We start from the raw sequence: 18,734 nt of genomic DNA, 5'->3' as shown, positions 1-18,734 counted from the left end.
GAGTTTGAAAGATGACATGTAATTGCTGAATTATTTAAATAAGAATTTAAAAGATGTGAAACAAATTGTCATTTGGGTAAGATTTTACACACTAACATATGTAAAACAACGGGTAATATTTTTGGCATTAGTACTTCTCCGCACTTAAAGAGTGACATAAAATATATATTCTAAAGATTCAAAGTACATTTGCAGAAGAACATGAATGGATTTTAAAAGCCAAAGTCATCTCATAAACAAAAACATGATTAATGCAGATTTTATTGCAGTTCCAATTTTTAAGATAATTTGGTGAAATTTGCCACATAGTTTTCTCGGGACCCAAGGAAGAAATCGATCTATTATTTCACTTGGCCTCCATACAATCAGACCCTCGAAAAGCTCTTTTGAATTCATCATTAAGTCAAATGTTTAAGTATTTCTTGAAAAAATCGGCAAAATTTTGTTTGCTATAAATCTTAATAATTCTGCCAATTTTTATAATGATCGAAACTCAATTGATCCTAGTGACCATGTAGAAATGGACTCAAGTTCAATAATCCACTTTACTTATAAACACTTATACCACCATAAAAATTCTTCGTAATTAAATTTCATGTAAACCTCTATCAAAATTTATCAAGATGAGTCCATATTTACGATTCCCCCGATATAACCTATTTTTCAGAAAATCACTCTTTTTCAGCAAATTGTTAAAATATTTCGAAAAAAAAACTTTAGTTTAGCCAGAAAATGGATTTTTATGTTTTCACTCAAAAATCAACTTTTGGTAGGAAATAAAAGTGATCACAGATTTTTATTATTTTAGTCCTAGAGCCTTTAGTTTAACTAGAAAGTGGACTTTTATGTTTTCACTCAAAAATCGATTTTCGGTGGGAAATAAAAGTGATAACAGATTTTCATTCTTTTAGCCCTAGGGCGTTTAGTTTAGCCAGAAAATGGACTTTTATGACTTCGCCAAAAAATCGATTTTTGGTGTGAAATAAAAGTGATCACAGATTTTCATTATTTTAGTCCGAGGGCCTTTAATTTATGTTTTCACTCAAAAATCAACTTTTGGTGGAAATAAAAGTGATCACAGATTTTCATTCTTGTAGCCCTAGGACTTTTTGTTTAGCCAGAAAATGGACTTTTATGTATTCACTCAAAAACCAAATTTCAGTAGGTCGACCATGATCTTGTTTGTCAAGGTTAAAGTTAACTTCAAGTTCCTGGGCTATATTTAATAGCGCAGCTCCAATGGTATGTCAGTTCGGACGTTGTGGGTTCGATTCCCACCAGAGAATCTGTTAAAGGAGGAATGAAGAATTATGACAATTTATAGGAAACACCTGTAAGAATTATTTTCTGTTACCCATGCACTCGCTTATGTAATACTACTTACTTAAACATAGTCGTAAGGATGCTATAGTGTAGATGATGGTACGTATGAATGAATTTCAATGCTTGTCCTTTTACAATGGTTCTTATGTAATTTGTATTTTTACTTCTTTTTAAAATTTTTTCACAATTTCATTTTTTGCATTCTTCTTCTGCAACAGTTGTTAAAAATCCCTTGATTTCCTTTATTGTTTTTAGTCGATCTCCCATTCTACTCCTTTAAGTTTTACTTCTTTTCATTACGCTGTGTAGATTTTTTCCATCATCAAATTCGTATTGTTGGTAGTGGGATTTTTTGTTGTTGTTTATTTATATTTCTCTGTGTGTGTATGTTCTTTAAACAACATCCTTGCAAATATTAAAATTTTATTCATTGTTTCAAACCAACCAACACAAACACATAAGTTGCTGAAAAAACAAGGAACTTAAATAAAATGGAGGACCAAAGACAACAACAACAACGACGACAACAGCAAAAAAACAAATAAAATATACTAAAAAGTGCAGAAATAATAATTCACATTACAAAAGCTCCCAAGAGTCTTACCCCAATTCCCTTTATTTATTCTTATACTCTTATATATATTGTGTATTTGTATTTGTTTTATTCCTTGTTTTTTTCGTTAAACAAATACCAACAAAAAATTTGGTTGAATCTAGATATTTAAACATTACAACATTGTAATTTATACCAAGACAATTTAGTGGGTAACAACTGATATACCGTTGAGTTACTACATATAAATTATCATCATGCTACATTTATGATGCCACAAAAAAAAGTATATTCATATAAAGCTCACACACACGTATAGATACAAACTACCACACATATGCGGAATGTATTTTTGCCAAAGGTTGTGTTAAGGGTCGTTTAAATCTTTGTTGTACAATTATGTATATGTATGTTGTTTGCAACATTTATAAAAATTGCTTAAACATTTTTTGATTTACTTTAACGCTTAAAGCTTTAACATCAAAAATAGCAGCAACAGCAACAACAACACAATATTACAAATGTTTTTATGTAACCGTTTGTGATACCACAAACCAAAAAAAAAATAAAACAGTAAGCAGATCCTGTCATGTTGGAATTTTATTGCTCTGGGTTATGACTACGAACGAATATGTTAAATTAAGTGAAATGTTTTCGTAAATAATTCCCTTTAAAATATGAATATTACCAGTGAAGGCTTTTAGTGAATTATTAATTGTTGATGTATGTGAAGAGTGTTTCCTAATCGTAAACCATAAAGATTGTTAAATATTATTGGAGCTACTTCGACTTAGAACTTGCGTATATTTATACAGTTATGATTCCACCCTTTTCATCATATTACTTACGGTTGCCTATCTTTCTGTTCTTTCTCTCTGTCTAGGGATCTGTAGATCAATAAGATTTCTAGAAATCGGTTCTGAATTCTATTTTATGTAGAAAATGAATAATTTTCGACCAACTTAACAGAGTTAAGACTTTTCTATTGTATTATTTAGGAAGAAGATTAGATCTCTTAAAAGTATGACCGACCCTCTCAAGCTTTAAGTAAGGTCGTTTTCCCGAAGAAGGTAGGTACAGGTTAATCTATATATGGAGCTTTGATATCTCACTTTTGTTTCATGTTTACGCCGACCTCATGAGAGATCCTACAGTCAAAGATATTCTGAACCAATTAAGATCAGATCATTATATCTCTTCTATAAGAAGCTAAGTAAACCAATCGTTATTACACGATTCGTATCTTAAGTATCTCGTTATGTTATGCCGAGGGCAGAATTAACCTAAGCAGTTCTAAACCAATTGAGATCACAAGATCTTTATCTTATTCGTTCTTTATGAACTACGAAAAGGTCTTTCTAGTTTCGGAAAGTTTTGCATTTCGCATTAAAAATAGTAGAGACAATAGGCCCCGAATGATTATTTAACAATTCTGATTACAAATTCTTAATATTTTCTAATGATCCATACGCACCACTGTTCAGTTCTCTGCTCCAAGTTTCACTTTCGAAAGCTTTACAAGTCAAACCAAAGGAACTAATATAACTTTTAAGAAAGCTTCTTAGCTCTGGTGTTCCCGTCTTGGGACGATAATTGACAAATTTCCAGTGTCTCTGACGAGTTCAAGTTCTTCTATTAGCGTAAAAGTATCTTCTAAGAAAACCATCCACTGTATACTGATACTGAGGTGTCGATCATTTCAGATATAATTCTGTAGCTATACTGATTTGATTTAATCTGGTTTTAATTAGCTTTTTTATATGGGGAGGGCTATCCAGAAATTTTCTCTGGAATCATACCTAAACATAACCCATAAATAGCACGTACAACCAAAGGTTATTACCTGTCAACGTATCAAGTTTAATTGTCAACTCTTGATCTCATTACTATGGGCTTTATTATTCTTTTTAATGACACAAATATACATACAAATTGCATGTTTGTATATCCTCCACTATTCACACATGTTTAATAAAAAAATGAGAATTATTTCCAGTTGATAGAACCGTAAAGAGAACAACGTAGTTGGTAAAGGAAGTATTTGTGTCCAATATTTTCTATTAAACTTCCATATACAAATTAACGAGTACATACATAGATACATACATACATATCAAAAATCATTGAAGTACATATGTAGAAAAACAAACAATAACAACAAAAAAACGTTCAAAGGAATTGCGCTAATCATTTATGGAAATATTTCTTTCACCCAAGGACTAAATGAGGAAAACATGATTTGTTTGTAAGTTGAGCAAAACAGAAAAAAAACAAATAATTTGATGTCTTTATTGCAGCTGCAAACAAAAAGAAGGAATCCTAATAAACAAATATAAAAGTATAAACTGTTGAAGAAACTACTCACCTTTAAATGCATAAAACTATTGATGTGAACAAATTTAAAGAAATAACCAAAACATACAAACACAAATCAATCTAATTAAAATTTTCATCACATCTCTCAATTAAATGTTTAATATTTTCATTAACATCATCATGTCTTTTGGTAAATTTGTCACCCATTAGTGTTTATCACGTGCCAATTTAATGATTTTTCATGCATTTAATGATTAAACGATAAAAATGAGAAGACATCCAACTGCAACAAAAAAAAATATCTCGTTTAACACTTTTCTTGCCTTATAAACGACAATAACAGCAATAACAACAACAACAACAAATACTACCAAACCCACATGTGCATCCAACTGAAATGATAATCAACTCGATGATGCATGAGCATGACCATCTTCAACATCTTGATCATCAACAATAACATGATCGGCATGCAACATTCACAACATTCAGTCAGTCAGTCAACCATCCAACCAGCCAATATGCTGTAAGCAGAGAACCATAATAATGGAAACTAGTTAAGGCAAGTCATATGGCTGCTCAAACTGAACGAGGATACACAACAAAATAATGCAAGAAAATATTTCAAAGCCTGCATGGATGGACAGACAGACAACAAGTCAGTGTCATTCAAATATGATTGGTGATGACATGGTATGTTGTTGCTGTTGTGATAGTAGAGTTGGTGGAGTATCATTTGATGAGATACAATATGGGTCTTTAATTGAAGTGCATACTAAACAAATCACTTTCTTTATCTTTGTATACCCTACACTAAGCTATACATACATCTGTGGAAAATATTGAAAGTATTCGATATTATGCCATACACTGGTAATTCACTGGTAATAGTGATAAAAAGATAGTCGCAACAAAAACTAAGCGACACTTCTTTCATTAAACTCTTATAATACCAAATCGCTATTAGTCAGACAATTCTAGAAGAATAACCCAAGTTTGCGTTTTAGTTTTAACGAACGCATTAAACAAATAATTTCCATTGTCAAACACTTTTCTGGTTCTAGAATTAAAGGAAACATTATCTTTCTTGTTACATCATTCTTACAGATTTTCAGAACAAACACAGAATCTTTTTTACAAACACTAGGAATATTCCGAATATGTCCTTAATTGTCGATTATAACAGAAGCAGTTTTAAAGATTCATAGCCCAAGATCTTTTTAGTCTTGAAAATATACATGTAGGGTTACTATATGATCGATGATGCTCCGATTACTTCTTTTTTTCGTCCATTCGATCCCATCTTTTTGGATTTCCTTTTTCCAAAGTTTTCAGTTTTGCATATTCATAGACTTAACATTCGGATGTGAGCGTAAATGAGAGAGGAAGTTTTATACATGAGTATGAGTGTGTATGTGTGCATTTTTGTGGCATGTAAGTACTCAAACTATTATTTATGTATGGATGGATCTAATGTTTGCTTGGTTGTGTATGTTGTTAAAGAAGTATTTGAAAAAAACATTTTTTGATTTTTCTACAACATCACGAAAATTCGATTAAAATACCAAAAAGATTTTTAACTTTTTTAGGATTTTTTCGTTTTGTTGCATGTTAACACACACTGAGTCACTTAGTACGACCCAAACAGACACACATACACCCCAAACTTTTATACAAATTTACCTAGATTAGTGTATTGCCAAAACAAAACCCTCAACATGCAACATAACATTATTTGAGTAATAAGAGAGAAAACAAGGGCTTAATGTTTCAAACTATGTTGGGCTTTTAGAGATTTAAAAGAATGTAAACATGTGTGCCAAGACTATAGAGTTGACAATAGACTAGACTATAGACTATACCATAGACTAGACTGTAGACTAGAGCATAAACTACATACTATACAATAAACTAGACAATAGACTTGACTATAGACTAGACTAATGACTAGACTATATACTAGACTATAGACTAGATTATAGACTAGACTATAGACTAGACTATAGACTAGACTATAGACTAGACTATAGACTAGACTATAGACTAGACTATAGACTAGACTATAGACTAGACTATAGACTAGACTATAGACTAGACTATAGACTAGACTATAGACTAGACTATAGACTAGACTATAGACTAGACTATAGACTAGACTATAGACTAGACTATAGACTGGACTATACACTAGACAATAGATTAGAATATAGTCTAGACTATAGACTACAATATAGACTAGAATATAGACTAGAGTGTAGACTAGACTATGGACCATGGACTAGACCATAGACTAGACAATAGATTAGACTTTTGACTAGACTAGAATATAGACTAAAATATAGTAAATACTTGACAGTTTTTATTTTTTCGGAATAATTAAAAATTAAAAACATATCAACTAAAACCCTAAGAAATAAAGTGTTCATTCTTTTAAAGCTCCTGCACTTCCCTGCAAAGTGTGCAAAAGGTAGATAAAGGAAAACTCACTTTGGCATGTTAGGAAATCATCATTGTTGGAATTGTTTTTGTTGTGCCTTGTTTTGTGTGTTGTTGATGTTGTTGTTATTGTTTTGTATAGCATCTAAAACTGCTATTGACATTTCCCTAAGGGTAAATCAATGTCCTTAGATGACAACATCAACAACGAAGACTACGACTTAGTCTTTTAGTCAAACTTTATGTCAGTCAAGAAGATAATCAACTAATATTATCACAAAAACAATCCAAAAACTCACGTACCGACAACTACAACAACAATAACAACAAACAGGTCATGAATTGCATTAAAGCCAACGAAGTCAGTCAGTCAACCAGGAGGCTGTCAATATAACAACATTATAATAGTGGCCACACGATTTCTTACTAACTTTTATGTTCATTTTTTTTGTTGTTGCTGGTATTTCGTCAAACAAGAAGTTCTAGGTTGTTTGTAGGTTTGTGTATGAATTGTTTTTCACTTTATTGAACACTTCTTTGGAAATATAGTTTTATGCTTAACAATGACGCTGCCGACCCAGTCAACCAGCCTTGTGGCATTAAATCCTGCTGCATTCTTCTATTCTTAACAAATTCTCTAAATAACTTTGTGAAATTGAAGTTAAACACTTAAAGAAAGAATATGATAAACACTTTATCTGTTAACTCTATTTAACTTTAAGTCCTAATTATTTGATGTGGATGTGGATCAAATGAAATTGAGTAATTATGTTTGGATCGTTGGAATTGTAGGTAAACACTTTGAGAACCTTTAGATATTTCTTTCGGTGTACTTACGAGTTTATAATCAAAAAGGAAGAAATAACAAGGAAAAATTATTGAAATATTCATTGGTTTGTATATTTCCTGAAATATTCAATAGGTTTGGTTAATCATGTGACGATGATAATGATGATGGTGATGATGCTATTACTGCTAACTGATATTTCTGAGGTCGTAGTTTTCTATCTATACTAACTTCTCGAACATTTGTTGTACTCGTACAACCGGCATAATGTGGTTGTGTTGAACAAAAAAAAATCACAATGAGCAGTTACAGCAACAATGTTGCCTTCAATTGCCATTTTTTGATTGAACTCAGTCCATCAGTTAACCACTGAATTCGCTGTAATGCCTTTATTTTCATTTTGGGAGGGATAAAAGGGGTTTTCGATAAATAATGTTTTTTGTTACAGGAATTCATTTAAATATGAAGATCACGTAATGAAAAGTAAAACTCTGCTAAAACCATTTTTAAATCTAGTCTTATCTACGAATGATTTCTTTGTCCAACTTATGACAAGGATCTATATATATAAATAACACATCTTTTCTAATAATCCTGCACAAAAATATTTTGTATTAAAACTAACTATTAATCCCTGTTGTTGATCTCATCGTCATCATGGTGCAAATGATCGTTTTGTGGCACTACATTGCCAACTCACAAACAACGCTCAATAACAACAACAATAACAACATTATCTCCATTAATGTTCAACAATATTCAACAAAACTATTCGTATAATACCAACCATTTTGTTGATGTTGTTCATTTCTTCTTATTTTTTTTTTATTCACTTTGAAATATCGTCACGTTTTAGCCATTTTATTTGGCAAGGATGGCAAAAAAAAAAGATGAAAATTATAAAAAAAGAAAAACAGAGAACTAATAGATACGCAGGGCTTTGTTATCTTGAGGAATTTTATTGGACACGCTCAAGTTTAGAGCGAGCATTACAATAATAATAGCGGGAACAGCAACAACACATTTTGCTGTATGTGCTGCTGTAGCTGTTGTTTAATGTTTAGTAGAGATGTTTTAGAGTTAAAAATCAATTTGACGGGATTAGTTAGACAATGGTTGGAAGAATGTTAATAATTATAGAAAACAACATTCTGCTTCTTTTGTTTTTGTTAAAATATTATAGAATGTAATATAACTTGTACTTAGGTTGTTGTTGTTTATTAAACAGAATTAGTTTATTGCAACTATTATAGCAACAAACTGGTATTATAAGAAGAACAATTATTGTCCGAGGTTGCCAGAGATTAAATGATTTGAAATTTATTGATTTTTTTCAAGAACTATGACCTTGAATCATTTAATTCGATTCCCTCTGATTTTTTCGCCGTTTGAATTATTAAGTCGCTGATAGGAAAAAAATATCAAATCCCGCGATCTTGCAATCGTCAAGACTATCTTTGCTACAGATTTTTTGATTTGATAGTAAGATCGGTAATTCGTAGATGTTTTCTATTTCTTCAACTTTTTGCAATCATGTGTCTTTTGTAGGATTTTGTTGCTTTCTTGTAAATGTAAATTTGTTAATCCTTTTTATTATAATAATTAATCGTTTTACAAAAAATGTTACAACATTCAATTTGCAACATAAAATACCTGAATCATTAAATTAAAATGAAAAGTAAAATCAATTGCAACATGTTTCAATCGTTTTTAATCTCGTTATCCTTAAGCCAAATCAATAGAAAAAAAGCCCTTAAGGCTTATAAAATTAATTGTTGTACTTTTGCTTTTAACCCTCCAACAACAAGCCAACATGAAAACTCCCCAAATTCAACTTAAATTTATAAATATTAAATAACAACCTTTAACAGTAATATTCGGTTCAGAATACAAATAATAAAGAAATATTTTTGCATATTCAATCAACAGCTATTTGGAAAATCTTTTCATCCTTATTTTATTTGAAGCTATTCCTTTTTATTTTAATTTGTTTCTTATATTACTTCTTGTTTTAATGATTTCAGAAAATATACGAATTAATTCAACGCCCCTTAATAATACTGCTGAAGTAGCATCAAGTGGTTGTGGTGGTCGCAGTAATATTACTTTGGAACATTCTGCAACATCATTGTCTGCACCAGTTGTAATACCAAATAGTAGACATCGTTTTGCAACATTGAGTTGCATTAGTGGCGGCGGCAATGACAACAGCAATAGGGAGAATGGTGAAAACAATAATCAATTTATTGTAAATCCTCAACAGCAGCAAGGACCATTTTTGTGTCGTACACCACCACCAAATTATCACTCATTGCCTTCAACACCACCACCATCTTATACAGTAAGTCCGCAACAACAACAACAACAACCTTATCAAGAGCAACATCAACAGCCAACTGTACGATTAGCGGAAATCTCAAGAGACGACAATGTGAACAATGAGGATGAACAACAGGAACAACCACCTCGACAGCAGAATAATAATCATCATCAACAACAACAACAGCAATTGCAGCAACCTTTAAGGCGTTTTCAAGTACCGGAAGCACTTGCTCTACCTCATGACGGGCAAAGAGTATTAAATAGGCTAAATGTTGCAAGAAATATTATAAATGAGCCACTGCCAGTTGCAAATAGACAAGTAGGATTAGTTCATGAAAGATGTGCCACCAGAAATGTGGCAACAGTGTCACATAATCATCAACAACAACAGCAGCAACATCAACAACAGATACAACAAAGAAGACGGAAACAACGTAGACGTAATCTGTATTTATTACAGCAACAACAACTTCAGCAGCAAAATAATCCAACTCTCGGTAATCGTAGCACAGATTCCGAAAGCTCTACAAGTTTAACGGACGCCAGTGAAAGTGACAATGACATTATTTGCATTGGCAGCAACAGAGATCAAAGAAGACGTCGTCGACAGCGTTTACTTAAATTAAGAGGTAAGTTCAAGGATGGATATTAGATATTTTAAGATCTTAATATATCATAGATATGTAGGATTTTAGTCATGGGGTTTCAAAATTCTCGTAATATTTCTAAGAAACTAATAACTCTTGCTTCGAAGTCGATTTGCATTACGCTATCGCAGTAGACGTCTTACGTGAAATCAGAGCAAATCTCTCTCTCCCTCTTTCTCTGCTTCTGCTCTTTTTAAAAATATCCTCAAAGCAGTCATTCTTACTTTGTTAATCAGTTTTCCCTAATAGAGTTAATATCATTTTATAGCTAAACTCAAGCCCAACTTCATTTTAACATAAAAAACACTATTTTCTTTAACTTCTTATAGATGCTTATTGTCCCGACCTATTAAATGCCTGTTCATTAATATTACTTCAACAACAGACAAGTGATTCTACAGTAGGAAGTTTTACAGACACACCACCACCACCAGCGATCGAAGAAACACTCAACGATTCAACCGATTACGTGGAAATCGATGAATTACAAGCAACAAATCGACAACAAAATGGTGGACAATATAAAGCACAAAGTTTATCGCAAATCTATGAACAAATATATCAGCAAGAAACAGATCCATACGCAACGCACAACAATAGACTGAATGGAGTGGCGAGAGTTGCACCAACACGAGACGAACGAGAAGACGAAAACCAAAGATTATACTATAATAACAAACAGGAAATGGGTCAAAGTTTAAGTATACGAAGACCAAGAATATCACTAACCTGGGTATTAAGAGAACAATCACAAAACCAACAACAACAGCAGCAACAAAACGAACAACAACAAGATACCAAAAAGGAGCAGGAAACAAAACTTGAAGTGAAAAAAGAGAATATTAGCGATTTGAATAATGTTCTCAATAATAATCAAATTTTAAACCAACGTAGTAGCAGTAAACAGGATCATACAACTAACGTAGAGAAGAAAAAATATCGTTTAAAGCATATACCCAATAGCAATAGTGAAGCTCTCAATGGTTATGCTACCACACCTACAGGCTATACCAATACTCCCAATGCTTTGGGTTCACAGAAATTCTTTAGCAATCAAAATTTATTGGAATACCACAAAGATGAAAGCAATTGCAAGCCCGCTTCAAAGGACTTACTATTTGTATGTACACCCCAAAGAGTACCGGAGAGTTTTGGTGGTTCCTCACTGGATGTCTTGGCTTTGGCTAAGAAACGCAATGAGATACGCAAGAAATTGGCCACAAAAATGGCCCACTTCCGTTCTGAATCACAAACACCCCGATTAGTCAATAATATTAGTAATGATGTGCAATTGAAAAAGGACAACAAGTCTTCACTAAAATCAGGATCCTATTCAGAACCTAGTCTTATAGCTGCCTCTGAGGGCAACTCACGTAGACATCGTCATCGTAAGCGTCGCGAAAGAAATCGTTCACAAAAATTTGGCTACGAAATTAAAAATGTCGATGAATTCTTAAATAAATGTTCGCTGGCCTCTCCCGGCAACATACCCATGGTTTTATCTACCTCATGCATACTGTACCAAACGAGACCGGGAGGTTATCAATCCGAAATATCACTGCCATTGGGCATGGTGGTTAATGCAGTATTTAAAAATCAAAATTGGCTGTATGTGCAAACACCACATGCGGAAGAGGGTTATGTTAATTATACCACATGCTTACCGCTGGGTATTTTACCACCCGAGGCCAGAAAGGAATCTAAGCCTACACCTTGTTGGGAAACTAATGGCGATATATTTCCCAAACCTTGTGGCAATATGACAGACTCCGAAAAAGAAATACATTTAAGAGTAGGTTCACGCAGTGAAGGTGCACGCACACCTCATTTGAAGAATGCTCCCACTGATAATGATACAGCCACTGTCATATCGGTGAAGACAGAAAACACCGATTGTCTTAATGGCAATGCCACCACCACCACCTCTTCTATATATGGAGAACAACAGGTAGATAAATTGTATTTGAGGGCAGCCTCGCAACCCAAACTTAATGACAAGACATCATATGCTCAATTAAAAATTATACGTAATCATTCATCGGCCAAGTCGCAATCATCAGCACACACCAATGATGAATATGTTACATTACAACAAAAGCAGCATCAACAGCAACAGTCACAGCCACACCAAATCAAACAAAAGCATGTACATACAACAAATCAACCCATACAGAAAACTTACATTACACGCACTTTCATTACGAATGGCCACAATGGTCAACATTTGCATCCGAAAGATATGAAAACAAATCTTCAGCAGCAGCAGCAACTACTACAGCCAACTAATTGTAACCTTAAAACTTCGAACTCAACAACAATGCTACAGCAACAGCAACAACAAAATAATGCCACAGCAACAATAACAGTTACTTCGTATACAAATAACAAGCATCAACTTCAAAATCCACCACAACAACAACAAATGCCGCATCAATCTCAATCATCATTACAACATAATCAACAACAACATACATTCGTTGCTCCACGCTCAGTATTAAATGCCATACGTCGTTCCACAGCCCACTGTGGTCAACGTCAGACATTGGTGGCCATAACCACAGATTATTCTACAGATGCTTTGACGCTGCACAAAGGCGATATCGTTACGTTGTGTGAGTGTCGTGAAACCAAAGATCATCGTCAATGGTTTTACGTGAGAACACGTGATGGTCGTCAGGGTTATATACCAGCTGAAGTGGCAGGGCATGGTTATTTGTAATAAAAATTCAAAAAGAAAATAAAAAACATACATGCATACTTCTTCAATAACAACTACAACAATTACAACGGCATTAATCAATAAGAAAATATTATTTATAGGTTTTCTTAAGGAAAAGGAGGTGATTCTTGTTGTCTGCGATAAAATAAATTTTTACATTAAATCTTAAAAACAGAATTAAATCTTTCCCACTGATTGACTGTAACTTTTTTCTAATATTTCACCCGATTTATGTTATATTATGAATGCGAAAAAGTCTTCCTAAATCGTTTATTAAATTCTATAATTTTTTAAATCAATTCAGAACCATTTCATGACAACACCTGACATAGATCTTTTGTATGACCGGTAAATTTTGTAAAGTGTGAAAAGAAAATCTCATCAAAATTGACCCTAACTTCCCATAACTAACTTCCCTAACTTCAAGAAATCATTAACATACATAGACATATTGGGATGATTAAGATTCAGAAAAGTTGTTTCGAAATCTCTGTAGAAAATATTAAGAGGATCGGTCCATAACTAATCAAGGAATAAAACCAAATATTGGACATCCTTAAAAAACATTTTAACATCAATGATTCGCTTCAATATGTATATCAGTATTAAAATGTGTAATTTTTCTGTATTTTTCAAGATCTTTACAGTTCGGTCCATAATTGATAAATAATCCTAATATATGACTTTAAATATCATTATAATATTGCTAGTGTTATACAGGTTGTCACACATTTTGATCGGATTGATTTCCATTCCGTTTTATTATTCCGATCGATTTTGTTTTAGCTTCTCCAAATTCCGAATTATGTGGTTAGTTCCCGAAAACATATCGATATATTTATTTCTAAATTATTCTGTGTAGCTTATCAAAACCAATATCATATTTTAGTAAAAGTTTTTGTTATTGAAACATTAAGAAAAGGCATTAATTACATAGAAATTTCAATTACACTTTAAAAACTGATAGTGATTTCATTCTAAAAGAATTTTTCGTTTTCTTTTTTGAAGAAGTAAAAATACGGATTTAATTGCACTCTAAATCGGAATGGAATTCAGTGACAGGCCCGATAAAATGCGATATAAATATGTTTTGACGCAATACTAACAAATTTTGTGATAATCAGCACATATTAAGACATACCTCCAATATTAGTCCCCTATAGTTGGACCCTGTGGTGTAGGGTAACATCCCGAGATTACTGTTTCATAATTTTTTCTATAAATTCGTTTCTATAATTTTTAGAACGTAGCAGTTGGAGTATTCAAATGTTGAACTAAAATCATTGGTCTCAAAGCCAGATTAGGACCGGAACACACTAAATCCATGAGTTCTGGAACCAATTTTGAAATTAGTATAATTTATCCTATTTTGTATGTGTATTTTGTATACTTATATTTAGATAACGAAGTTCTGGCCCCAAATATCTGGCTGATCCAAATCATTAATAATTTTATCAGACTTGCTTTATTATATACCGATCGCTAAAAATCGGTATATAATAAACATAGATATAAACAAAATTCCAGGATTTGGAAAATATGAATTTCCGAACCGATATATGTATATAGTCATAAGCAATATGTATATCAAAAGAATGATATTCGAAAGTTCTATCACATATGTATATCATATAAAATATGTCAAAAATATATATTTTACGTGATTTATGCTCAAAATAAGAAAATTTAAAAATAAAAATAATTTTTTAACACATTGACGTAAATGACGGCTATAGACGTCGAGCACGGTCGTTCGTAGATCCAAATGACGATATAGCCGTCATATTTCCACATTTCTTTCACTAGAAATCGGTGTTGTTTTAATAATAAAATAACACAGTTTTATTATATCAACAAAATTTTTGATTAAAATTTATATTCGGGCGGAATCGAACCGAATTTAACGAACTATTAAAATTTTGCAAAAATTAAGAGTGCATCTGGGTAGATTTTTTGAGTGAACGTCAACAAGTTAAAAAATTTAAAAAAAAATGTTTAAAAAAAAACAAAAACTAATAATTTGAATTGAAATTTGAAAAAAGTTTAACTTTGTAGAAGTAGTTATTTTGCTATTACTTCTGGAACTTACTTTGTGGGACATTGGAAAAGTAATAAGAAGAAGTTCTTTCCATGATTTGTAAAGACAATGCTTCTTACAAATCCTCAAATTCCAAAAATAAAATTTTTATACCTTACACTACTATAGTGGGGAGGGTATAAAAATATTGGTTCTGTACCCACCTTAAAGTATACCAATCGGCTCAAAATCACTTTCTGACGGGCTATGTCCGCCCGTCTGTCCGTCTGTGTGTCCATATAAACCTTGTGCGCACGCTACAGGTCGCAACTTTAAAATTTGGCACATAAAATGGTTGAAATCGGTCCATTATTTCGCCTAGCCCCCACACAACCGTACCCCCCCCGAATAGGGCCTTAATTACGTTAAATGTTCTATTATGTCAATAAAAATCTGCTAAACTTAGTTTTATAGAACGATAAATGACAGTGATCGGACCACATTTGATCCTAGCCCGATTACGATTATTAGTTTGAGGGCAAACTCTAATAGTATTACACATTTCTAAAATACGTACAAAAATAACACTAGAATTTTCGAAAAAGGTTTTACAATATTAGTTATTCTAAAGCTAATAGAACTTCAAAACTTTTTTCAACAAAAACAACAGACTTACGACCAATTTTTCTTTTTATATCCAAGGGTTTAAATAAGTATTTTTAAGCAAATTTAAGAAAAAAATACCATTTAAACCAAAATAAAAAAATGAAAAATAAATATCATTTAAAGAAATATTGAAATAATTAATTTGTATAATTAATAAAACCTTGTTCAAAAATTAGTTGATAGTAATTTTATGTTATTTTGCAAAGCAATCGAGTCGCTTAGTATTTAGTACATTTTTTTAGTAATAAGACGAGATTTAACAATTAAAATTAATCATATTTGTTTAAAATTTATTTTGTAATTATATTTATGTTAAACATAATTAAATTAAATGAATTTGTTACCTCACAAAAAGGGTAATTAATAAAGAAAAAGAAAACAACAACAAAAAAATACATAAATCGAAAACAAAATTAAGTCATTATTAAATTTAAATAAAACAAAACGAAAAATTATTTAAAAATTTTTAGTAAAATGTGTTATTTTTCTTAAAAGAAAAAGGAAAGGTAGGTTAAATACTAGAAAACGTTCATGACCTTTTAACCTCTAACTGATAGTTATTCTTTACACAATAATAACAACTTTAATTTACTTTATAAATTTTATATTTATTTTATTGTTTATTATTTCTTAATTATATGGTAATTGTTTAACAATTGTTATTGTTTTTAACTTAATTTTATGTAAATACTTATTCATAACTTTTGATTTTAAAATATTTATGTAAATGTTGTTTTCTTTTTATTTTTCTAATTTCTTAAAACAATATTTTTCTTTAAGTGTAAACATTATTAACACAATTAATATTAAATACTATTAAAAATTTGGCGCATTTGATAAATTTTAAAAACAAGTTTCTTAAACTTTTTTATTCTTCTAAACTTTTTATTTCCGCTTTAACAAAAAAAAACTTTTTTTAATTTCTTTTCGCATTGTAGGGTGTTCGTTTTAAAAATAAATCAATTCCTTACTTCTAGCTTATTATGTAGTGTTTATTACGACAAATTTAAAAGAAATTTATTTAAAGAAAATTCAAAATTTTGATTCAAATGGATTTCAACACATTTCACATAACAAACTTTTCTGAAATTCTGAGACCATAGTATACATATTCAATGGATTCAGAATTCCTTTATTACTACGGGTTTTTGAGATGTTGTGTCCAAAAAACTGAAAACTCCTCGGAAATTATATCTTTATTCTAAAGTCCACAGATTGTACCTTCTGACAACAACGGATTTTATAAATGAAGATCTTAAATATGACTCAAAGAAGGGTATTTTTAGTTTTTAGGGCAGGTTATCTTAAAAACTTCTCATAAAATTGGAAACCCCCGTTTTTGGCCCAAAGACGTCTTTCTTTATAAAATCAGTTAAGTCCAAACTGTAAAAAACAAGGTTTAAGCCGAGAGAAAAGATTAGACTTTAACATTTATCATACTCTGGGGCTAGTTTTTTACTGCTCAGTTAAACTAGGCTTTAACTTGCTTGTAACAAATTTAAACGGACTTTAACCGATGATTGTGTTTTCTTTTGTAAAATCTGTTAAGTCCAAACTGTAAAAAACAAGGCTTAAACTCTTTATATACCGAGAGAAAAGATTAGACTTTAAGATAATGATAAATTAGGGCTAGTTTTTTACTGCTCAGTTAAACTAGGCTTTAACTTGCTTGTAACAAATTTAAACGGACTTTAAGATTAAGATGAAATTAATACAGATTTCTTACTACTCAATTAAACTAAGCTTAACTAGCTTGGAACAAATTTAAACGGACTTTAACCGATGTTTGTGTTTTCTTTTGTAAAATCTGTTAAATCCAAACTGTTAAAAACAAAGGTTTAAACTCTTTATATACCGAGGGAAGAGATTAGACTTTAAGATTAAGATAAATTATGGCGAGTTTCTTACTACTACCAGCTAAACTAGGCTTAACTTGTTTGGAACAAATTTAAACGGACTTTAACCTATGATTGTGTTTTTCAGTTATGGATTAAGGATTAGTGAAGATGAAATTAGAGTGGGTTTCTTACTAGCCAGTAAAACTGTTGATTAAACTCGGAACAAATTTAAGCTGACTTTATTTTCCTGTTATTATAAGTGAAAATGATATGAAACTTAATGAAACTTAATTTTTCACTAAAATTGAAAATTCTGAAAAAAATTCTTTAAAATAACATTCAATTTCCCACTGAGAATCCAAATTGAAAATGTTTGAAATCGGTCCATTATTTCACCTAGCCCCCATACAACCGTACCTCCCGATTTGAACTTTTTATGCTATAATTACGTCAAATATTTTGCTATCTCTCTAAAAATTGGCACAAATAAGTTTTATATAAGTATAAGGATCGGCCTATATTTGACCCTAGCCCCCATACAAACCCCCCTTCAAACAATGACTTAAACGTCTAAAATTGATTAGTTTTTCACTAAAAATCCAGTATTTAACTAAAAATTCGAATTCCCAATAAAAATCCACATTTTAATTAAAAATCCGTATTATCAAAATCCATTTTTTTTTTCAAAAATCTAGTTTTTCACAAAAAATCCAGTTTTTAACTAAAAATTCCAATTTTTAATTACAAATCTGAATTCTCAATAAAAATCCAGATTTTAACTAAAAATCCGACTTCTTCAATTTCTCACTTAAGTTCCAATATTTCACTAAAAATTTTGCTTTTCGCCTAAGAATTCTTTTTTTTATTAATCCAATACAATTTTTCACTAAAAATTGACTTTCTCACCAAAAAAAAAAAAATTAATTCACTAAAATTCCGATTTATAACTAAAAATCCGATTCTTTCCAGTTTATCACTAAAAATTCGAATTCCAACTAAAAATACTATTTATTATGGAAAATCCATTTTCATTTTTTTAAAAATGTTATTTTTCACTAGATTTCAAATTTCTCACTTAAAACACGGTTTTCTTTCACAAAAAAATCCCAT

At 31.2% G+C, this 18,734-nt stretch overlaps 1 protein-coding gene across 1 annotated transcript in view; it reads left to right on the top strand.

Annotated features, from left to right (window-relative positions):
• The window catches only part of LOC111675060 (serine/threonine-protein kinase pakD), an 86,078-nt gene extending 70,687 nt beyond the window's left edge, over positions 1-15,391 (top strand). Inside the window, exons 2-3 of the mRNA XM_046951859.1 lie at positions 9,440-10,366; positions 10,714-15,391. Of these exons, the coding sequence (XP_046807815.1) occupies positions 9,440-10,366; positions 10,714-13,103 (3,317 nt within the window). The 3' untranslated portion in view covers positions 13,104-15,391. The remainder of the gene's footprint in view (positions 1-9,439; positions 10,367-10,713) is intronic.
• The last annotated feature ends 3,343 nt before the right edge of the window (positions 15,392-18,734 follow it).

This window comes from Lucilia cuprina, chromosome 5 (genome assembly GCF_022045245.1).
Source record: "Lucilia cuprina isolate Lc7/37 chromosome 5, ASM2204524v1, whole genome shotgun sequence".
NCBI lineage: Eukaryota > Metazoa > Arthropoda > Insecta > Diptera > Calliphoridae > Lucilia > Lucilia cuprina.
The sequence above is the reverse complement of the archived record's forward strand: the minus strand, read 5'-3'. Positions and strand labels throughout refer to the sequence as shown.